General features: G+C 41.8%; 2 protein-coding genes across 5 annotated transcripts in view; one reads left to right on the forward strand and one right to left on the reverse strand.

Moving 5' to 3' along the window:
• Positions 1–20,004, reverse strand: part of MRE11 (MRE11 double strand break repair nuclease) — a 187,855-nt gene extending 167,851 nt beyond the window's left edge. For all 3 annotated transcript variants that reach the window (XM_075198742.1, XM_075198743.1, XM_075198744.1), the window contains exons 1-3: positions 19,950–20,004; positions 18,467–18,539; positions 3,920–4,052 (exon numbers count right to left, since the gene is read on the reverse strand). In XM_075198742.1, coding sequence (XP_075054843.1) covers positions 3,920–4,052; positions 18,467–18,489 — 156 coding nt within the window. In that variant the 5' untranslated portion in view covers positions 18,490–18,539; positions 19,950–20,004. The remainder of the gene's footprint in view (positions 1–3,919; positions 4,053–18,466; positions 18,540–19,949) is intronic.
• A 403-nt stretch (positions 20,005–20,407) lies between these two features.
• On the forward strand, positions 20,408–23,731 carry ANKRD49 (ankyrin repeat domain 49). Of its 2 annotated transcripts, none has more exons than XM_075197916.1 (3): positions 20,408–20,476; positions 21,367–21,672; positions 22,626–23,731. In XM_075197916.1, exons 2-3 carry the CDS (start codon positions 21,367–21,369, stop codon positions 23,067–23,069), a joined length of 750 nt encoding a protein of 249 aa, XP_075054017.1. In that variant the 5' UTR covers positions 20,408–20,476; the 3' UTR covers positions 23,070–23,731. The 2 variants fall into 2 exon arrangements, with proteins under 2 accessions (XP_075054017.1, XP_075054018.1); XM_075197917.1 differs by having other exon boundaries at positions 20,455–20,502.
• Positions 23,732–24,511: the final 780 nt, after the last annotated feature.

Raw genomic sequence — 24,511 nt, forward strand, 5'->3', positions numbered from 1 at the left:
ACAATGCTACGGAGAATGCTGGCGCTATATATAAATAAATGTTAATGATAAGGATGTAGGCTTGAAAGACTAAATTAAATAACAAGTTTGATGATGGCCAGCAGAGGGAGACAAAGCGACAGAAAGCAATATCGATATCTAACATCCAGACATGTCAAATTCATAAGTCTATCATTTGTGCTATGCAAAAAAACAGAATATTGGGATTCATAAATAATTGCCAATGTAGCAGTTCAGCCACATCCATACATAAGTACAGCGCCATTAAGATCCGCAGTATTTCAAATATAAAATGAAAAATGTTCCTGTGCTACAGAATTCCAACCTACCTCACAGGGGAGTTTTAATGAAGACAAAAATTCTATTTACATCTCACCCCTTATATGTATATTGTCCCCTTCAAACTCTCTCCCACCTCCTTAATACTCACCCTTTCAGGACGACCAGTCTACGTGCTCAGGATAAAGGTTTATGAGTGACCTATAAAGGGGCAATTCAACCTCCCTCTTCCTGCTATCGTCCTATATTTCCCCACAGCTTGGTTACATTGCTCACTTACCGTCATATCATCTGACACTATGGGTCTGACTCATGTCCAAATACAACTTGCACGTAAGTACTATCACGAGATACGTTTCGATTTGAATCTGGGTGGACGTGAGCTCCCCCTAGACACTACTTTCCAGACACACATAACAGACAGCAGTATACGCACATACCTATGTAGAGTTTGTACGATCATGTTTTATCGTACACAAACACATCGCATCTGTGGATTTGGTTTTATAAACTTCCTAAAAACCAAGATCAACGATTGAACAATGTCTTTTCATCAGATGGTTATAGAACCTAGGTTCCCAAACTGTGCGCCGCGGCTCCCAGGGGTGCCGCGGCGCTGTCACTGGGGTGCCGCGAGCCAGACATAAAAAAAAAAAACAAAGAACACATAAACTTACCAATCCGTCGGGCGCCGGGACCCAGCAGCCTCCTCTTCCCCGCAGCAGCTTGTTACTGACGTTGATATTCAGTGACAGCTGCGGGAGAGAGGAGGCTGCTGGGTCCCGGCGCCCGACGGATTGGTAAGTTTATGTGTTCTTTGTTTTTTTTTTATGTTTGGCGCGGGGCAGAGGAGTGAGAGAGAGCGTGACAGCGGGGCACAGGAGAGAGTGACAGCGGGGCACAGGAGAGAGTGACAGCGGGGCACAGGAGAGAGTGACAGCGGGGCACAGGAGAGAGTGACAGCCGGGCACAGGAGAGAGTGGCTCAGGAGAGTGACAGAAGAGAGTGGCTCAGGAGAGTGACAGAAGAGAGTGGCTCAGGAGAGTGACAGAAGAGAGTGGCTCAGGAAAGTGACAGAAGATAGTGGCTCAGGAGAGTGACAGAAGAGAGTGGCACAGGAGAGTGACAGAAGAGAGTGGCACAGGAGAGTGACAGAAGAGAGTGGCACAGGAGAGTGACAGCGGGGCACAGGAGAGTGACAGCGGGGCACAGGAGAGTGACAGCGGGGCACAGGAGAGTGACAGAGGGGCACAGGAGAGTGACAGAGGGGGCAGTGGAGGAGGACACAGCGTGAGAGGGCAGAGGAGGGGACAGCGTGAGAGGGCAGAGGAGGGGACAGCGTGAGAGGGCAGAGGAGGGGGGACATCGTGAGAGGGCAGAGGAGGGGGGACATCGTGAGAGGGCAGAGGAGGGGGGACATCGTGAGAGGGCAGAGGAGGGGGGACATCGTGAGAGGGCAGAGGAGGGGGGACATCGTGAGAGAGGGCAGAGGAGGGGGACATCGTGAGAGAGGGCAGAGGAGGGGGACATCGTGAGAGAGGGCAGAGGAGGGGGACATCGTGAGAGACTGCAGAGGAGGGGGGACAGGGTGACGGGGCAGTGTGTCTGGATGCAGAGGGGGCAGTGTGTCTGGATGTAGAGGGGGCAGTGTGTCTGGATGCAGAGGGGGCAGAGTGTCTGGATGCAGAGGGGGCCGAGTGTCTGGATGCAGAGGGGGCAGAGTGTCTGAGGGCAGAGTGTCTGGATGCAGAGGGGGCAAACAACTAAATTAGTATTTCTGTCCTGACCTAAATACTTATTATAATTTTTTGACCCAACTACTTCTAAAACAGGACTGCTCAATAATTATTTTGGAGGGGTGCCTTGAAAAAATTTGGAGACGCTAAGGGAGCCGCGAACTGCAAAAGTTTGGGAACCACTGTTATAGAAGATGAAAAGCACAGATCTGAAGGTAAATCATGTGTAGGCATGAATCTGCATGCTCATCGGGACTCTCAGTCGTTGGTGAAATCGTTACACTGCTTCTGAAGTATGATTGCACAGCGGTATTAGCAACGTTATTGTACATCGCCTACATTAGCCCTCCCCTTCCCTCTCCACCTCTCAAGTCATAGGTAGTCGTAAGTGACATTTATGTTCAGATATGAATTGGATCCAACTGCACTCTATGGCATCACTTCCGTTTCTGGGCATGCTCAGTGCAGAACGATACACAACACTCTACACAAACATGAGAATGAATCAGGTCCTATAACTCAAGGTTCCCTTTCTCTGGTGTTGTGGACATCACATCACCATTCATTCTGTATTCATTTGTTGTTCCACATGCATTATTTTAAATTTTGATGTGTTGAATTTAAAATTCCACATTTTGGTCTGTTCCTCTATTTCCCCTAAATCACTATGGGATAGATTTACTAAACTGCGGGTTTGAAAAAGTGGAGATGTTGCCTATAGCAACCAATCAAATTCTAGCTGTCATTTTGTAGGATGCACTAAAAAAATGAAAGCTAGTATCTGATTGGTTGCTATAGGCAACGTCTCCATTTTTTTCAAACCCGCTGTTTGGTAAATATACCCCTATGTGTTTGTTAAGCATTCATATATTCCCTGCTACAAATTTTTGTGTAATCTGCAAAAAGACATTGCGTTCCCTTGTAGACTCCTAGCAGTAGCACTAATAAATACATTAAACACACCAGTTCTCCACTAGTACTGAGCTCACACCTTAGAAGCAGCACTAGGTTTTGCCAGCCGGAGCTGGTGGCTCCCCCTGCCGTGATGCGTGGGTTTCCTCCGTGTGCTCCGGTTTCCTCCCAGACTCCAAAAACATATTGGTAGGTTAATTGGCTGCTATTAAATCCATCAGCCCCAGGCTGGTCAGCACAGGGCTGGATTCCCTAGGGAGTTGGGATCCGCAAAAAAACAAAAACTGCAAGCCCAGCCCTGTCCTGAAAGCACTAGTGCTCTTCCACACCCCTGGTCGGTGGGTGTGGGGTAAAGATATGGTTAATGTAAGGAAGACACTATTTTGAATTGTTACATTACAGGTCTCAACAAGTTTTTAGGTGTTTTGTGGGTGGGTTTAACCTTTATTACTGTTTTCATTTTTTTTTTATAAAGTTTTTTGTGCTGGTGGGTACGGCAACTGTATAACCACCAAACCCGCTGGCATTGCTCATTTAATGCCGAAATGGTGACTGTCAACAATCACAATATCTACAATTTCCACCACAGGGCATAGGACTACCAACGTCTACTTTATATCTTCTCATCATACATAAAAAAAAAAGTTCCATCTGTGCTTTTAAAATGCTATTTTGTTTGTGCTTTGTACACTTATAAATAACTAGGACCAGCCGTGGCTGTCTATTATATAAGGGTGTCAATGAATTATAATGCACAGCATGTTACTGTGCATTAAACCTCATTATATAGATAATGACGCACGACAATCCAATGGCCACTTGTTCCCTATGAGCCTTGAGAGCCTCCATTTCTTTTCTTCCCTGGGACTTCAGCAATTTAATGATAATTACAAAGAAATGGATAATGCCTGACAATGGTATAAGAAGAGACCTGTTTCACCGCCAGGCTGTCTTTCATGAGAGGCCATTAGAGGGAATTACACTGTACTTACTTCATGATCTCTCGCCAGACTCAGGATCTCATTGAAAGTCACAAAGCTGTCATTTCCCCTCACCGCGTCCTTCTCCATGTACCCCAGGTGGATGTCAGTTGCCACTAGGATTTTAAACGTGTCCTCTTCATCGCTGTATTGTAACAGAGACAAACAAGGTGGAAGATCATTTAGCTGTAGTCAGTACAGTGGTGCAAAGCTCTTACTTTAAACACAAATGACCGTGTTCTTCTTACATAATGCAACATTAAGAGACGTATCATGGAGCTTTACACAATAGGCATTCATAAAGAGAATCACAATAGTATATAAACACCACCGGTCTCTAATGTATGATGATGTAGACGGACTGTAATTACAGAAAACAGCACTTTATGTATCATTTGTGTTGATTGGATATTTGCGAATCTCCATTTTAAAGATGCCGTGTTCTGAAGATGCTCCTGAGTGCGCTCTTGCAGTACAATGACATGCTGTGGGCTCAATCTTAGGGTCAGGGACAATTTAATTGAGCTCTTGGCTCACACTCACTGCACACAGTGTTCTGCTACTAAGCCTGACTATATAACTCTCAGTCTGTGTCTTCCTGCTGCCTCCATTCCCCTCCTCGCACCATGCCCCTATCACATGCAGCCCTGTCCTCACTAACACATCACTCATCTCCTGATATACTCTGTGCTGCTGGGGACCCTGCTCCTTCCACTATATAACTCTCAGTCTGTGTCTCCCTGCTGCCTCCATTTCCCTCCTCGCACCATGTCACTGCCCCTGTCACATGCAGCCCTGTCCTCACTGACACATCACTCATCTCCTGATATACTCTGTGCTGCTGGGGGACCCTGCTCCTTCCACTATATAACTCTCAGTCTGTGTCTCCCTGCTGCCTCCATTCCCCTCCTCGCACCATGTCACTGCCCCTGTCACATGCAGCCCTGTCCTCACTGACACATCACTCATCTCCTGATATACTCTGTGCTGCTGGGGGACCCTGCTCCTTCCACTATATAACTCTCAGTCTGTGTCTCCCTGCTGCCTCCATTCCCCTCCTCGCACCATGTCACTGCCCCTGTCACATGCAGCCCTGTCCTCACTAACACATCACTCATATCCTGATGTACTCTGTGCTGCTGTGGGACCCTGCTCCTTCCACTATATAACTCTCAGTCTGTGTCTCCCTGCTGCCTCCATTTCCCTCCTCACATCATGTCACTGCCCCTGTCACATGCAGCCCCGTCCTCACTAACACATCACTCATCTCCTGATGTACTCTGTGCTGCTGGAGGACCCTGCTCCTTCCTCTATATAACTCTCAGTCTGTGTCTCCCTGCTGCCTCCATTTCCCTCCTCACATCATGTCACTGCCCCTGTCACATGCAGCCCCGTCCTCACTAACACATCACTCATCTCCTGATATACTATGTGCTGCTGTGGACCCTGCTCCTTCCACTATATAACTCTCAGTCTGTGGCTTCCTGCTGCTTCCATTCCCCTCCTCGCACCATGCCCCTATCACATGCAGCCCTGTCCTCACTAACACATCACTCATCTCCTGATATACTCTGTGCTGCTGGGGACCCTGCTCCTTCCACTATATAACTCTCAGTCTGTGTCTCCCTGCTGCCTCCATTTCCCTCCTCGCACCATGTCACTGCCCCTGTCACATGCAGCCCTGTCCTCACTGACACATCACTCATCTCCTGATATACTCTGTGCTGCTGGGGGACCCTGCTCCTTCCACTATATAACTCTCAGTCTGTGTCTCCCTGCTGCCTCCATTCCCCTCCTCGCACCATGTCACTGCCCCTGTCACATGCAGCCCTGTCCTCACTAACACATCACTCATATCCTGATGTACTCTGTGCTGCTGTGGGACCCTGCTCCTTCCACTATATAACTCTCAGTCTGTGTCTCCCTGCTGCCTCCATTTCCCTCCTCACATCATGTCACTGCCCCTGTCACATGCAGCCCCGTCCTCACTAACACATCACTCATCTCCTGATGTACTCTGTGCTGCTGGAGGACCCTGCTCCTTCCTCTATATAACTCTCAGTCTGTGTCTCCCTGCTGCCTCCATTTCCCTCCTCACATCATGTCACTGCCCCTGTCACATGCAGCCCCGTCCTCACTAACACATCACTCATCTCCTGATATACTATGTGCTGCTGTGGACCCTGCTCCTTCCACTATATAACTCTCAGTCTGTGGCTTCCTGCTGCTTCCATTCCCCTCCTCACATCATGTCACTGCTCCTGTCACATGCAGCCCTGTCCTCACTAACACATCGCTCATCTCCTGATATACTCTGTACTGCTGGGGGACACTGCTCATTCCACTATATAACTCTCAGTCTGTGGCTTCCTGCTTCCTCCATTCCCCTCCTCACATCATGTCACTGCTCCTGTCACATGCAGCCCTGCCATCAGTAATACAATCACAGGAGTGGACAGGTCACTGCCTCCCACACGACCATCAAACTCATCTCCTGCTGCTGTGAGACCATTCTGATGATCTCATTGGTTACAGGTTGTTCTATCCCCATCCACTTCAAAACTAAGAACATTGTGGACATGCAGAAGATAGAGCCTGAATACAAAAAGTATTTCACACCCTCCTTAAATTAGCACATTTGAACCGTCAGAGCACCTTCTGACAATATGTATTCATGTGTTCATCATGCTCAGTAGGGCCGAGGCTCTCAAAAATAGGAGTCATCAGCTTTTTTTCATAGTAATCAAAATATACTCGTCCAGCAGTGTATAGTGAGGTTTCTGGTAATAAATAATTCATATGAGCCTAGGGGTATATCAATCTCACAAAACTATGTTTATATTACACCCATACATAGCCAGTTTACGGCACATTAAAATCTAAAAGTATTATTTAACAATTGTATAGAGCAAATACAGCCACTATTTGATATCAATATATATATCAAAGGCTGTGCGTTACTGAGCTGAATATTATACATGAAAGATTCCAAACTGCTCTAATTTTTACCCCTCTGCAGCAAGTTTGGATGTTAAGAGGGAAATGCTTCTCTATCATCAGTGTAAATGTCAGGCCTGAGCTACAGAAATGGTCTTTGTATACTGGTGCTTTTCTACACAAGACATCACAGCAGCTTAACTGACTGGAATCTCAGCTAACTTGTATCAGATCCCATAAGGACACTGTCCTAAAAGTGAGGGAGGGGCTTGCAGTACCTGTAATGGAGTGAGGAGGCTTTAATTTGCTTTGTAACAGAGTTGCATGGGAATGTCAAGTTTACACTAAACCATATATCTTACCACCATGACACATGCACTTCTTTATATACATAACGGACATAAGGAAACCATCAGATTTACTGAGTATCTGTATCCATGCAGCATCAGAAATATATTACTTGCACTGTAATGGTGAAAGTAGCTTTGTGCCACAGACATTGTATACTTTTTGAGAAGAACATCTAGGCAGGATTGCAAACTTTTATTAAAATACCAGCATTTTGTTTTGCCAATACAATAGTTTTATAATAGTGTAAACTAGTAAACATTATTTCATATAACTGTTCTACACTTCATTATCAAGCCTTCCAAAATGGAAAAGTGGAGGTGTTGCCCATAACAACCAATCAGATTCTAGCTATCATTTTCCAGCATCAGCAAGAAAAATAATAGTTAGAATCTGATGGGTTGCTATTAGAGATGAGCGCACTCCGATTTTGTGAATCCGAGCCCACCCGAACCTTTCCGATCCGAGTCGGATCCGAGACAGATCCGGGTATTGGCGCCAAATGAAAACTTAAAACCGAGGCTCTGAGTCATAATCCCGCTGTCGGATCTTGCGATACTCGGAACCTATAAATTCCCCGCTAGTCGCCGCCATCTTCACTCGGGCATTGATCAGGGTAGAGGGAGGGTATGTTAGGTGGTCCTCTGTTCTGGTAGATCTCGTGCTGTGCTGTTTAGTACTGTGCTGTGCTGTTTAGTTCTGCAGTATCAGACCAGTGGTGCTGTGTGCTGTGCTCTGTCAATTTTGAGTTCAGTGGTGCTGCTGGGTCCTGTGTGCTGTGTCCTGTTCAGTCCAGTGGTCCTGTGTCCCGTGCTCTGTGCTTCAAGGACATAGTTATTTCCCCAATATTCCCAAGTGTTTAAAAAATGTAAAAAAGTTAATAAAAAAAAAATACCAAAAACTAATTTAAAAATTTTTTAATTACAACAAAATTTGCAAAACCAATCCTGCAGTATAAGCCCATTGGTACTGCAATATTACCAAGTTCACACATTCTGCAGTATCTTGTGCTACATATAATGGAGAGCAAAAATTTGGAGGATAAAGTAGGGAAAGATCAAGACCCACTTCCTCCTAATGCTAAAGCTGCTACCACTAGTCATGACATAGACGATGAAATGCCATCAACGTCGTCTTCCAAGCCCGATGCCCAATCTCCTAGTACAGGGCATGTAAAATCCAAAAAGCCCAAGTGCTCAAAAAAAAAAGCAAAAAGAGAACTTAAAATCATCTGAGGAGAAACGTAAAGTTGGCAATATGCCATTTACGACACGTAGTGGCAAGGAACGGCTTAGGCCCTGGCCCGTGTTCATGACTAGTGGTCCATCTTCACCCAAGGATCTTAGCCCTCCTCCTCCTCCCCCCCCCCCCCTACAAAAAATTGAAGAGAGTTATGCTGTCAGCAACAAAACAGCAAACAACTCTGCCTTCTAAAGAGAAATTATCACAAATCCCCAAGGCGAGTCCAAGGGTGTTGGTGGTTGTCAAGCCTGACCTTCCCATCACTGTACGGGAAGAGGTGGCTCGGGAGGAGGCTATTGATGATGTAGCTGTGTAGCTGGCGCTGTGGAGGAACTTGATGATGAGGATGGTGATGTGGTTATTGTAAATGAGGCACCAGGGGGGGAAACAGCTGATGTCCATGGGATGAAAAAGCCCATCGTCATGCCGGGTCAGAAGACCAAAAAATGCACCTCTTCGGTCTGGAGTTATTTTTATCCAAATCCGGACAACCAATGTATGGCCATATGTAGCTTATGTAAAGCTCAAATAAGCAGGGGTAAGGATCTTGCCCACCTAGGGACATCCTCCCTTATACGTCACCTGAATAACCTTCATAGTTCAGTGGTTAGTTCAGGAACTGGGGCTAGGACCGTCATCGGTACAGGGACACCTAAATCCCGTGGTCCAGTTGGATACACACCAGCAACACCCTCCTCGTCAACTTCCTCCACGATCTCCATCAGATTGAGTCCTGCAGCCCAAGTCAGCAGCCAGACTGAGTCCTCTCCAATACGGGATTCATCCGAGGAATCCTGCAGCGGTACGCCTACTACTGCCACTGCTGCTGCTGTTAGTCGGTCATCTTCCCAGAGGGGAAGTCGTAAGACCGCTAAGTCTTTCACAAAACAATTGACCGTCCAACAGTCGTTTGCCATGACCACAAAATACGATAGTAGTCACCCTATTGCAAAGCGTATAACTGCGGCTGTAACTGCAATGTTGGTGTTAGACGTGCGCCCGGTGTCCGCCATCAGTGGAGGGTTGATGGAGGTATTGTGTCCCCGGTACCAAATCCCGTCGAGATTCCACTTCACTAGGCAGGCGATACCAAAAATGTACAGAGAAGTACGATCAAGTGTCCTCAGTGCTCTGAAAAATGCGGTTGTACCCACTGTCCACTTAACCACGGACATGTGGACAAGTGGTTCTGGGCAAACGAAGGACTATATGACTGTGACAGCCCACTGGGTAGACGCATCGCCTTCCGCAGCAACAGCAACAGCTGCATCAGTAGCAGCATCTACAAAATGGCTGCTCGTGCAAAGGCAGACAACATTGTGTATTACAGGCTTTAATAAGAGGCACAACGCTGGCAACATATTAGAGAAACTGAGGGAAATTATCTCCCAGTGGCTTACACCACTTAGACTCTCATGGGGATTTGTGGTGTCAGACAATGCCAGTAACACTGTGCGGGCATTAAATATGGGCAATTTCCAGCACATCCCATGTTTTGCACACACCATTAATTTGGTGGTGCAGCATTACCTCAAGAGTGACAGGGGTGTGCAGATGCTTGCGGTGGCGCGCAAAATTGCTGGACACTTTCGGCATTCAGCCAGTGCCTACCGCAGACTAGAGGCACATCAAAAAAGCATGAACCTGCCCTGCCATCACCTCAAACAAGAGGTTGTGACGCGCTGGAACTCCACCCTCTATATACTGCAGAGGATGGAGGAGCAGCAAAAGGCCATTCAGGCCTACACAGCCACCTACGACATAGGCAAAGGAGTGGGGATGCGCCTGAGTCAAGCGCAGTGGAGACTGATTTCCGTGTTGTGCAAGGTTCTCCAGCCGTTTGAACTTGCCACACGAGAAGTCAGTTCCGACACTGCCAGCTTGAGTCAGGTCATTCCCCTGATCAGGCTGTTGCAGAAGCAGCTGGAGAAAGTGAGGGAGGAGCTGGTAAAGCATTGCGATCCAACAAAGCATGTAGCTCTTGTGGATGAAGCCCTTCGTACGCTTTGCCAGGATCCGAGGGTGGTCACTCTTTCAAAGTCAGAGGAATACATTCTGGCCACCGTGCTCGATCCTCGGTTTAAAGCGTATGTTGTGTCTCTGTTTCCGGCGGACACAAGTCTACAGCGGTGCAAAGACCTTCTGGTCAGGAGATTGTCCTCTGAAGAGGACCGTGACATGCCAACAGCTCCACCCTCATTTTCTTCCACATCTATGGCTGCGAGGAATAAGCTCAGTTTTCCTAAAAGAGCCGCTGGTGGGGATGCTGATAACATCTGGTCCGGACTGAAGGAGCTGCCAACCATTGCAGACATATTTGGTGAAGGAAAAAAGAATGATCTAATGGGGCACTCTAATGGGCAAGAATATATTTAAGTGTTTGTTTATAATTTGAATATCTGTTAAATGCGTCTTTATTGATTAAAATTAAAAAATTCCATTAGCGAAATATAAAAGTTGAAAGTTGAATAAAGATACCACCCTAAATAAAGATAACTGATAAAAAGACAAAACTGAATTTGTCTAACCGCGACTCTGCTCCGTTATGAACCTTACTTTACTACCTTGAGTGTGAAATACACAAATATGTTCTGAGTAATACAATGATCGGGTGCACCTAGCCTCAGGTGGTATAGTGAATGCTATTAAGCTAGATTATTACATACACCCTGAGGATTAATATGGGTTACCTGGTGCGGTTTCTTCTCTAGTCTAAAAACATATATCTTTGAGGAAGGTCCTGTGACCAACCCATTCTTTCCAGCACAGGTTATTAATCAATAACGTAATTTTGAAATTAAGGATTTATTTAAACTATAATGGCTACTTTCAGCCTTAGTGGAGAGCTCTCCAAAAGACAAGAGAAATGGCGGGTGGATGGGGAAGTGGATTTTTTGTCAGATTCCATTTCTGGTTGCCCCTTGGCTCCAAAAGGATGGACACAAGACCTCTTTGAACTCAAAAGTATCATGTTTAAACAAGTGAAAACCTTTTGGAATAAGACCATGTTCAGTAATTATGTAAAACAGAACATGATACCGAGAGGATTAAGACCTAAATTATATCCGGCTTTTGAGCTTTTCAATGAGGATTTAAAAAAGGAATGGGAGAATTCCCTCATAAAATGTTCAAATGAATTAATTAATATCCTAATTAGACATGACAATGCCCTATTGGAAAAGTATGCTTTGGAAATCTCAGTATTGGGAGATAAATTGAAGAACTTTGAGGGTCTGGATATATTTCAAAAATCATATGAGAAATTAAAACAAGACCTGGACCAATTTGAAAAAATTATTGTTGAGAAAAAACGTAACAAATTCTCTCGAGATAAAGAGGATTATTTACAAGACAAAGTCTTTAAATGGTATACTAAGAAACCTTTTAAGAGAACACCTATTTATAGTACATCTGATGTGGATTCATCAGAAAATGAAACCTCTGATCAACATAGCTCCAGAACAATTAGTGATCTTACTCAGTCGAGGGATTTTTTAGGTGCAGGTATCCAAACCAAAGACAGAAGTGGTATAGAAAACCCCACAAATTACGCAGGGGGGGGAAGAAGTTTAAGAGACAGAAAAAGGAAAGAGATGGAGGAACAGGGGAATCAATCATATATGAGGAGGAATTACAGACGGACCAGATTTTAGAAGACTCCTTAAGGGTGATAAATCTGTCAGATAAAGTCTTAAGCCCAGTTCAAACCTCCTTACTCAGTAAAGGTCTCTCTTTCTCCCCCACCCAGCATTTTAATAGATTCGAGTGGGAGAAGGATCTTGTACTATTTTCAAGAAAATTATTGTTAAAAAAGTTTTTTTGTGTCAAACAAAGAGAAGAAAATATCTCTTCAATACAAGGTTCCACAAACAGTGAAGGGAATCATCCCTCCTTAAATACGGAGGAGGATGCACAAGCTTTGAAAATTTTGGAAGAATTATATTGTCTCAATCTAGAGACGGATAATGTGTCATCTTCACAAGAGACATGCAGAAGGGAAAAATTACCAAGCATTAAACCTAAATCCACCTTTTTTCCTGATTTTACAATCTGCCCACAAGTTGGGGTATATAGGGACTTAGTCTCCAAGGATCTGGATAGACTATTTTTGAAGAGTAGGAGATTTCAATCAGGCAATTTAAGCAGAGAAGAAAATTTGGCACTAAGAGAAATATCAGAATGGGAAGACATTCTAATCAAACCCTCTGACAAAGGGGGGAATGTTGTCTTATGGCCTAAACAACAGTATACAGAAGAAGTTTATCGTCAATTAAATGACACAAATTGTTATAAACTAATTATCTTTAATCCTACTGCTAATTTTTTAGCTCTCTATAATAACATCATAGATCAAGCCTTTCACAACCATATAATAACCAAAATGGATTATGAATTTCTTAAGGTGACCAACCCTAGAATTGCCACGATATACATGTTACCAAAGATTCATAAGAATGAACAGTCACCCCCTGGTAGACCAATAGTGTCTGGCAATGGTAGTTTGACTGAGAAAGCCAGTAGGTTTATCGATCACCATCTGCGCAAACATGTCATCTGCTTGGACTCATATATTAGGGATACCAAAGATGTGCTGTCAAAAATAGACAATATTTCAATCAACTCTACTGTTAAACTTGCATCCTATGATATAGAGTCTCTCTACACAAACATTGTACATACTAATGGATTACATGCAGTCAGATATTTTCTCAGTATGGAAAGAAATACCGAATTTTCGGACTTTCTAATTATTCTGCTTCAGTTCGTATTAAGTAAAAATTACTTTGTGTTTGAGGAGAAATTCTTCCTGCAGATACAGGGAACGGCGATGGGGACAGCTTGTGCTCCCACCTATGCTAATTTATATCTGGGCTGGTGGGAGAAAGAGGTAGTCTTTCACCCACGGAATGAGAAATACACAGACCACATACTAATGTGGTTAAGGTACATAGATGATGTGTTCTTGTTGTGGGATGGTGATGAAAGACTATTTCACGAGTTTACAAAGTCCCTAAATAATAATAAGCTTAATCTAAGATTAACCTCTGAAATACATGACTCATCAATAAACTTTCTTGATTTAACTATCTCTAAAACTGAAGATGGAGATTTAAAAACAGACATGTATAGAAAGAAAACAGCTACGAACAGCTTATTATATTCCGCCAGCTCCCATTATCCGCCAGTTATTTCAGGAATACCGAAAGCTGAGTTATTGAGAACTAAAAGGAATTGCTCTGATGAATTAACCTACAAACAGAGAGCGAACGAACTGAAATGTAGGCTGGCAAGAAGGGGTTATGATGGCAGCACCATTAAAAAAGCAGAGAATAAGGTGTCCACAATCAGTAGAGAAACCTTAATCCATTCTCAAATGGATAGAAAAAATACAGACATTAAGGACTCTAAATTGAGAATGGTGGGCACTTTTTGCCCAGAATGGAGAGCAGTGACACAGATTTTACAAAAACATTGGTCCATTTTACAATTGGATGCAGATTTAAAACAGACATTAGAACCAAGAATCTCCATAACATGGAGACGCTCAAAAAATCTTAGAGATCATCTAGTACATAGTTTTCTGACTCCTAGGAAAAAGATCTCAAATATCCCTAATGGCTTTTTCAGATGTGGATCATGTAAAGCCTGTCCTAACATGTGTCAGGTGAAGGAATACAAAGACAGGTTTGGAAAAATATATAAAATTCCCAAGTATCTGAACTGTAATTCCACAAATGTCATCTACTGCCTTTCATGTCCGTGTGATTTAAAATATGTGGGGATGACAAGCAGACCTCTCAAAAAAAGAGTTTTGGAGCACATTGGAAATATAAAAAGAGCCTCCAATGATAGGGCTAATTTTAAACAATTGACAGTAGTGGCGAAACATTTTTTGAAGTGTCATCATAGCGATCCTAGTGCCCTACTGGCATTTGCCATGGAACAAGTTAATCTGGGCCTCTGAGGAGGGGACCTTCAGAATGAATTATTAAGGAGAGAAACCAAATTAATATTTCTAATGGGCAGTATGAATCCAGATGGTTTAAATGACCATAGTAATTTCTCAGCTTTTTTAAATCAGTGAGTTCAAGCGTGTCATCAATGTTGGAGGATCATCTGGGTTCCTTTCGAATAGTTGAGCCCAGCTATCTGAGATAAGCAATTTAACATTAACAGTCTTTATCACGTAGTTAGTCACTTGTAACAAATTCATCTTCATTATTAAGGTTGAATTTCCATGAGTCTTTAATACATTTCATTTCACTATCGATCAATTTAGATCGTCTTTCCTATAATTTTATTTGGCACTTCTAGTTATTAAGTTTGGATTCTAAAGTCCAACTTTATTATATACTAAAACACGTAGATAAGTGATTTCTAAGAAAAACACTCACTTTGATTATGAGCTAATATATTCAATAGTGATGGATAATATATTTAGGTCTTTTTCAGCCCAGAGTTCTTTTCACTTATTTATTTTTATTTTTATATAGTGCTATATCTCATATTCAATGATTATATGGTATGGTGTATACATAATTTATTATCAATCAGGTTTGTTATACATTATTGATACCCTATATGGTTAATCAGGCTGGGTTCAGAGGATATTTGATATTAAATACCAAACTTATTCCCAATATCAACAAAATATCCTTATTAAAAAATTAAAAAATAAAAAATAAAAAATAATTAAAGTATAATCAAATATTTTCTCATTAATGTAGGTCCCAGCGCTCATGAGTCCTATATGAGCATAAATAAGATGTTATTAGAGTATATAGATAAAATACAAATCATACAATATTCAAATTGCATATAATCTGTATAATTCAATCAAAACATAATTCTACCAATGTAGGTACCAGCCTTTAGGAGATTCATAATAATAAGCCAATAAGATGTGTCTAGAGCTCTTCATGGGGAGAGGTAAATCTATATAACTTCACACTGTATACATTTCGTAATTGCTTAATCCTGTAGGTGCCTTTAATATGTTAATTAGAATCCTCTTCTTACTTACCTTTCTTTGTGATGTTAATATTGATCCAGTTAAAAAGGAATTAACAGTGTCCCGCTTGTGGAGTGACAACATACATCAAGCCATATCCGGCGGTTGACATGACAACCGCCGTTGCTACAACGTTACTAACGATGACGTCATTCCAGGGGAGGGCTCTCCCCTATAAATAATCTATCTAGTCATAGCCTCGGCTTGCCTTTGACAAAGCCTTAGCGAAACGCGCGTCGGCGGACGCCGCGCTCGCTGCTCCCACCACTAGTCCCTGCTATTTAGCCGAAAACAAACACAGACAGTTAGATTATCACACTGCCCGCTGAGATAGAAGGGAGCAGTAGTGAGACCACAATAGTGCAGGACAGCTCTACATTTTCCATTGTATCCTGCTAGGGAAATTAGCCATCCAATTAAGGTGCAAATGCTATCAATCTTTTTCAGTTATACAAAAGGAAAATTTGCAGGATATAGTGACTATAAGAGGGATCATATTAGTCTCTTTATATATGTTCAGGATACTGCAGTACCTTCAAATTTTATCATGCTAATCCTCTTATAGTGTTGATATTCAATAATATGTATGACCAAAGTCCACTAATTTCACACAACTGTTTTCTATTGGGATGTGGTGTTAATAAAAGACTTATTAATGTGTATTTCACACTCAAGGTAGTAAAGTAAGGTTCATAACGGAGCAGAGTCGCGGTTAGACAAATTCAGTTTTGTCTTTTTATCAGTTATCTTTATTTAGGGTGGTATCTTTATTCAACTTTTATATTTCGCTAATGGAATTTTTTAATTTTAATCAATAAAGACGCATTTAACAGATATTCAAATTATAAACAAACACTTAAATATATTCTTGCCCATTAGAGTGCCCCATTAGATCATTCTTTTTTCCTTCACCAAATATGTTCTGAGTAATACAATGATCGGGTGCACCTAGCCTCAGGTGGTATAGTGAATGCTATTAAGCTAGATTATTACATACACCCTGAGGATTAATATGGGTTACCTGGTGCGGTTTCTTCTCTAGTCTAAAACCATTGCAGACATGTCTACTCTCGCTGCATTGGATGCTGTCACAATTGAAAAAATGGTGGAGGATTATTTTGCTGACACCATCCAAATAGACATGTCAGACAGTCCATATTGTTACTGGCAGGAAAAAAAGGCAGTTTAGAAGCCCCTGTACAAACTGGCTCTATTTTACCTGAGTTGTCCCCCCTCCAGTGTGTACTCGGAAAGAGTTTTTAGTGCAGCGGGGAACCTGGTCAGTGAGCGGCGAAGGAGGTTGCTTCCTCACATCGTTAAAAAAATGATGTTTATAAAAATGAATAATCAATTCCTCAATGAAGTACAGCACTGCCCTCCAGATAGTACAGAGGGACCTGTGGTTGTGGAGTCCAGCGGGGACGAATTGATAATGTGTGAGGAGGAGGAAGTACACACTGTAGGGGGAGAGGAATCAGAGGTTGAGGATGAGGACGACATCTTTCCTCAGTAGAGCCTGTTTAGTTTGTACAGGGAGAGATGAATTGTTATTTTGGTGTGGGGGCCCAAACAAACCAATCATTTCAGCCACAGTTGTTTGGTAGGCCCTGTCGCTGAAATGATTGGTTTGTTAAAGTGTGCATGTCCTATTTCAACAACATAAGGGTGGGTGGGAGGGCCCAAGGACAATTCCATCTTGCAACAATTTTTTGGGCATTGTGTGACCATTCAACAGTCGTTTGCCATGTTCAAAAAGTAAAAAAAAATGTCAACAAATTCAAAAAATTAAATCAAAAGTTAAATGCCCTGTCATTATTTAAAACAAGAGGGTTTGACGTGCTAGAATTAGTGTAGTGTTAATATGTTATAAACACTACACTTGGAACTTGGAGGAGGTATTGTGGCCCAGGTATCAAATTTAGTACCGGGGTCACCCCACTACACAGTCCAGAATTTTTTTGGGGGAAATTCAGAGCCGTGGAGGGTTTTTTATTAATTATATTGTGGTGACCACTCCTCTACGCAGTCCAGATACATTTATTGGTGCGAATCATACAAGTTCAGGGTTTTTAAATTATATTGTGGTGACCACTCCTCTACGCAGTCCAAGTAAATTTTTTGGTGCGATTAAGACCAGTTGATGGTTTTCTTATTATACTGTGGTGACCCACTCCTCTACGCAGTCCAGATACATTTATTGGTGCGAATCATACAAGTTCAGGGTTTTTAAATTATATTGTGGTGACCCACTCCTCTACGCAGTCCAGATACATTTATTGGTGCGAATCATACAAGTTCAGGGTTTTTAAATTATATTGTGGTGACCCACTCCTCTACGCAGTCCAGATACATTTATTGGTGCGAATCATACAAGTTCAGGGTTTTTAAATTATATTGTGGTGACCCACTCCTCTACCCAGTCCAGGTACATTTTTTGGTGCGATAAGACCAGTTGATGGTTTTCTTATTATATTGTGGGGACCACTCCACTACGCAGTCCAGAAAGATACCTCGTTGCAACGTTTTGGACTAATAACTATATTGTGAGGTGTTCAGAATACACTGTAAATTAGTGGAAATGCTTGTTATTGAATGTTATTGAGGTTAATAATAGCGTAGGAGTGAAAATAAGCCCAAAAACTTGATTTTTGAACTTTTTATGCTTTTTTCAAAAAAAATCTGAATCCAAAACCTTAAATCCGAACCGAGACCTTTCGGCAGGTGTTTTGCGAAACAAATCCGAACCCAAAACATCGTGAAAATCCAATCCAAAACACGAGACACCAAAAGTCGCCGATGCACATCCCTAGTTGCTATGGGCAACACCTTCACTTCTCCATTCAAGGTTTGATAAATATAACCCTCAGTCTGTGATTTCCTACTTGCACCCCAAGTGCGATTTTTTTTTATTTTTGCGGACAGGCTAAAATGTTACTTATTTTTTTACTGACTACCATAGAATAGTAAATACTGGCCACAATACACCTAAAATGCTACTGAAAATAAATCTGGTTACTTACAGAGCACTGCTAGATGAGCTCATGATTACTCTGAGCAGCACTCAGCACAGAAGAAATGTGAGGTATTTGAAGCCTAGAACAAAAATAAAAATAGTGAGCACATACCGGCATATTATTTTAATATTACACATAAATGACACCTTGTGTCACAATAAGCAAAATGCAATGATGAAGGAGCACATAATTACTGCTCTAAAACTGAGCAAGAAAATGAGGCAATCTAGAGAATTTGTCATCATCTATTCTATAGATGCAAAAAAGAAATCAGCGAGTAGCTGATTGCAAAATTGTGTGACTAGAGGTTTAGTGCACCAGAATCGGCCATGGACACTAGATCAATGAGGAGCAGCTATAGTATAATTGCTTGGGTTTTTCACTTACAGATGAACGCTAGCTATAAAATATAATGAAACCATTTAGGTGATCAGGAATATTTACAGTCCTAAAAGTAATATAAAATGTTCTGCCATGCTAAATGGTGGGTTCAAATTGTTTATAACTCCTCAACTAGGAGTTTAAGAAATCCTGGTTTAAGCATCAGTACTTTGGTATAGTGATTACATTAGGAAGAGAAGGCCAAGCTGCCAACTATAACGTTGGCAGCATTTTCTGAACTACAGTTGCTTAACCCGGTTACAGATTAAATGTATATACTGATATATTCACACCTAACACTGTAAAACTGTGTGTCACTGACATCACAATTGGACAGCACCAATCACAAGACAGAATACACAGGGCACATGACACTTCAAATCACATAGCAAATAAAGACCCAGACATATTTTTAACGAGCAATACCATGTAACATTATTGTTTGGTGTTTTTTGTTTAGGTATTTCATTTTCATACTTTGCACAGCACTTTTTGGGGCTTATATGTGTAGTAAATTCAATAAAAAGGCTGTTAAGATAAAATTGTATTGCAGGGAATAGATTCAAAAATGTATATTAATTATAAAAAAGTCACAAGGCATCGTGTAACTGGAGGGTCTTTCTGGACCTGGAGCATGTAAATATGTATGTATGTGTATGTATATATATATATATATAAAACTGATCACGTTACTACAATCATTAATAGTAAATATTGAAAGAAAGTAAAGTTCCAGCCTGGTTACTGGCTGCCTGAGGATGATAGTTGGAAGCACAGAAACAACTGGAGTGTGCAAAATTTTAATTCATTTTATTTTAGTGCAGCTGTATAGGACAGTTCAATGACAGGGTTAGTTAGAAAAAAAAATTGAATACATGTAAATAAATATAGGTGCACTGAAAACAGATAAGGAAGAAGTTCCTGTCCAAATGGACTTACATCTAATCAGGTTTATTGCACGTTTATATATGTAATGACAGCATATAACACGATATTATACGTGTCCTGCAGAGCTGTCGTGTGGCTGACAGTCTGCATTGCTGATTTCTATAGGTAATACTGCATAGAAGACATACAGTGCCACTATGTAACTTGCTGCAACACCCACCTCACTCACAGTCTGCAAGATCCCGGGAAAATGTGAGCATGCCGGGAGAGGCAGACAAAACTACAACTACCAGCATGCTCTGCTCTAGACAGTGGACTCGGTTACTGTTACACTAAAAAGAGCACATTTAAATAATTTCATTACGTGCTGGCTCATGGGATCTATGTGAGCAAATTTTCTATATAGTTACATCTAAAATAACACGTGTTTTCCTATTAGTTCAGTTATTAGCTATTTTTCTTTACAGTTCTATCAAAAGACGAGGAAATGTCTCTCACTCAGCAATATTAGCTTCAGATTGGCTACCATTTTCTCGGAGACTTTCAATAACCAGCTTAAGCTAAGTGGCACAACAAAATGGCTCCAGTGTCGGATACAGAAAGTTAAGGTAAAGGTTTAGACTCTGGTGAAAGAAGAAGCAGCTGTGTGTTGTGGAAGACAGGAAGTGCAGTCTGACTGCAGAGCATGATGGGAAGTGTAGTTTTTTCTGTTCTGTAAGCTGCAAGAGGGAAACAGCAGTCTGAAAGGCGAGGAGGGGTCTGTGCAGGCACAGGTATATGTTGTTATGTTATATGCCAGTTGCTGCCTTTTCCATTCAGAGATTCCGTTTTATTTTACTAGTGCATATGATAATTTTTATGGCTTTTCTCATTGCAAGAGTGGATGTGTGGTAATCAAATGAATATTATGAGCCCATTAATTACAAAAGGTTCTGATGCTGCTTTTATTTCACTGCAGACTATAAATTTCCATCTCTAGACTGCAAGTTTCACGATGTCCTGCCAACATCAGTCCATTGCAGATCATACACCAGAAATAGGCTTGTTTTGGATCCAAAGCTGCAATGTAACAAACCCAAAATGTTGTGTACTCCAGATATTGTGCATTTTATGGCTATGTGACTATAACAGTTGAATTGCTGTCATTCTATTGTGTCCTTTTTGTTTATTCCTGTATTGTGAGCTGTGCAGCAATGAATACTCCAGTGTGGTTAATAATAGTGTATTTAGGTGCAATATTTGCACAAAACCCTTGCACCCAGTCAGACACTCGCTTTCATTTTGCTGCTTTAGACAGACCAGCTGATTGAGTACTGTGGTTCAGTGCAAATTTAGTAAATGAGTCCCTCTGAACAGCAGACAGAATTGTGTGTTAGTTGTGTCTACATGTGACTACCATAAGCTTGGTATATTTATTATTTAGCCAGATATAGAAGAATACACTGTGGGTTGCATATCATTATTACAGAGTGACTATTACATATTACGCTATACGTTGGAGTGTTGCTAGAAAGGAATGGGAAGTTTGGATCTTGTCGATGGGTGCCACGATACATTTTAAGCTATTGGTTATTCAGCTACAATCTCCAAGCTCAACCTCTCCCCCCTATTGTGGCTAATGTCTTTTTCTCTTTCAGATGACAAGCTTGCAGGATATGGACACTCCCAGTCTGACTCCTGTCACTCAGCACCAAGACACAGAGAACGCTCCAGAGGATGAATGTGAGCTCCAGGAGAAACTTGGTTATTTGCATGATGACTTTAACCAGCTGGATCTGTTGGAAACTCACAGACATCTAATTCCTACCGGGACCCAGAGCCTTTGGCTCGAGGAATCTGATGAAGAAGATGAAGAGAAGAGCGAGGAATGGTATCAAGCACAGGAGGAGAATCTGAAAGATGACCCTAAAGAGCTTCTGCTTTTTGCTGCAGAAAATAACAGAGTATGGGAAATTAAAACATTGCTTTGGTTTAATTAATAAAAGGGTGCAAAGAGCAGAAGTGTGTTATAACCCACAGCCACCAAACAGATGATCGCTTTTTACCCATATAGTGCAAGACTAAGGATGCCAACGTCATGTGGGCACAGATCTGTCGGTCTCAATCAGCAGTTCATTAATGTTCAGGTTTTGTACAGGACAGTCTGAATGATAATGATGACGACTCACGCCGTCTCACAGTGTGTGTGGCAATTGTGGACTTTGCTAGTTGTGCTTCATGTTACCCAATGAAGGAGTATATTAGCCACTGTACGATTGGTTACTGTGGTTTACAGCACAATAATGTTATTTGTGTTACTCAATTTTCATATGCCAGCCAGTGTGCCCCACACATTGATTTCAGCAGCCTTTGTGCCCCTCGTGTATTAAGTACTGTGCCTCACATATTAAATATAAGTCACTGTAGTCCTTATTTTGTATATATCAGCTACTGTGCCTCACACATATATATTGTGCCAGTCACTATGCCAAGCACTGCCTGCTCCTTGGCGCTGAGCTTTTGAGTACCTGCTCTAGCAGTTACTCACCTCTCTTGGTGCTCTCTGTGTTTATATGACAGGACTTTGTGAAACACTGCACAGTTGGGGTGTAGAGGTACATAAATGAAGATATGTCTGTTTTTTGATCCTTTAATCCTTACCCATTGTGCACTGTCCAATTTAATAAAATATCTCTAAACCTAACGATCAGAGAAAAACAATCCGTAACTTCCTCACAGTAGGGGAAACAATTTTGCCAGTTCATTAGAAACTGATGACATCAGCTGAGTGATGTCATTAGTTCCTAATGAATTGATGTGTATAGGAAACATGTACCTTTAAAAAAAAAAAAAAAAATTATAAGTGCAGTCAGAATGTGAAAATTGTTATATTAATTTATTTATTTTTTTCCTGCAGCTTGCAGCCATTCACAGCGTCCTGTCTATCAACCCCGATCTTGTGAACGTGACTGATGAAGATCATTACACTCCATTACACAGAGCTTCGTACAATGGTCACCTGGGTGCGGTCCGCGAGCTGATCGCCATGGGAGCAGATGTGCACGCGATAACCATAGATGGGTGGAGTCCGCTGCACAGCGCCTGCAAGTGGAATAACACTTCCGTCGCTTCATTCCTGCTCCAACACGGAGCCGACATCAACGCGCAAACTAAGGGTTTGCTAACCCCGCTGCACCTGGCTGCGGCCAACAGGGACAGCCGGCAAATCCTGGAGCTTCTTCTCATGAACCGCTACATCAAACCACAGCTGACAAATACCTTGGGGGAGACGGCTTATGAAATTGCCCAGAGAACCGATGTGAATCACTACCTCTTTGAAATTGCAGATTATTGGACTTAACCTCCATAAGGTCAAAACTTAGCAACATTAAACTTCTGTGGACCAGCAGACTTTGGTTTCTGACATTCATGTGAACTTGTGGATTCGTTTAAAATGACACCGTACCAATATTCCCATTGTACGGATTAGTCTCCTGCATGGTGTGTGGAATTTATTGCTAGACTATAAATGTTTTTTAAATTATTATTTATATGGAGCCAATCATATTATGCAGCGCTGTACTGGGAATATGTATCATAAACATCTGTCTCTGCCCCAATGGCGCTTATATTTTAAATATGTTACCACAAACAGACACTAGGGGGTAAATGAATCAAGCTGAGATTTTTCCAGCGGGTTTGAAAAACCAATCAGATTCTAGCTATCATTTGTTTAGTACATTCTACAAAATGATAGATAGAATCTGATTGGTTGCTATAGGCAACATCTCCACTTTTCAAACCCACCGGGAAAACTCTCGGCTTGATACATTTACTCCTAGGATTTATTTTGTCAGAAGCCAATTAACCAGTATATTCTTGGACAGTGGGAGGGAACTGGAGCTCCCAGAAGAAACCCACACAACCACGGGGAGAAATTAGCATCAGTAGGTTATTTAGAACCGAATAATATTATTTGTGTAAATACATTCACATACAAATGTGTGATGTCACATATTGCACATATAGGGGGGTATTCAATTGTTGCTTTTAACGCACTAAAACAAAAAAAAACGAGCGCTCTAAAAATATTAGCGTTAATACGGTAATATGCGCGTAAATACCGTTAATACGGTAGTTTACTCGCTGAATTTCATCTCGCAGCTCAGGGAGCTGCGAGATGAAATTTAGCGAGTAATTACCGTATTAACGCTAATATTTTTAGAGCGCTCGTTTTTTTTTGTTTTAGCGCGTTAACGGCAACAATTGAATACCCCCCATAGAATGTATTATGTCTTCTTAGAATGTCTCCATTGAACCTGCCTCTGCCCTTAGCACTGATATTAATGAGGTTGTCTATTTTTGGACAATTTCCCTTCATTTTCACCTGTCTGAGTGTTGAATACAGAAGGTCAAAAGGAAGATTGAGTAAAATTACAAACCCTTTAATTGACCTAACATAGAAACACCGGCCTGACTGTTTTTTTTGTTAGATACAGTGTCGAACAGAGGGTAACCAACGTTACTTGCAATATAAGACTCGTCTCTTCGGTGAGCTGTATTTTCATCAATATTGGGTTAGCTGACAAAATAATTGCTACCACAATGTGTCGGCGAGGGTTCCATTTGAACTCGCCAAAGACACTCAGAGATTATAGCAAAACTATTTTGGCTGCAGTTCTCCTTTAAGAGAAATTTTATTTTAGGTTCAACTTTTCATTAAATAATAATATATTTCCCATTTTACAGGATAAGTCATTTTTTTTTCTTTCACTAATCTCACCTTAACAGGTCTATTATCAA

The sequence above is a fragment of the Mixophyes fleayi genome, chromosome 2, assembly GCF_038048845.1.
Source record: "Mixophyes fleayi isolate aMixFle1 chromosome 2, aMixFle1.hap1, whole genome shotgun sequence".
NCBI lineage: Eukaryota > Metazoa > Chordata > Amphibia > Anura > Limnodynastidae > Mixophyes > Mixophyes fleayi.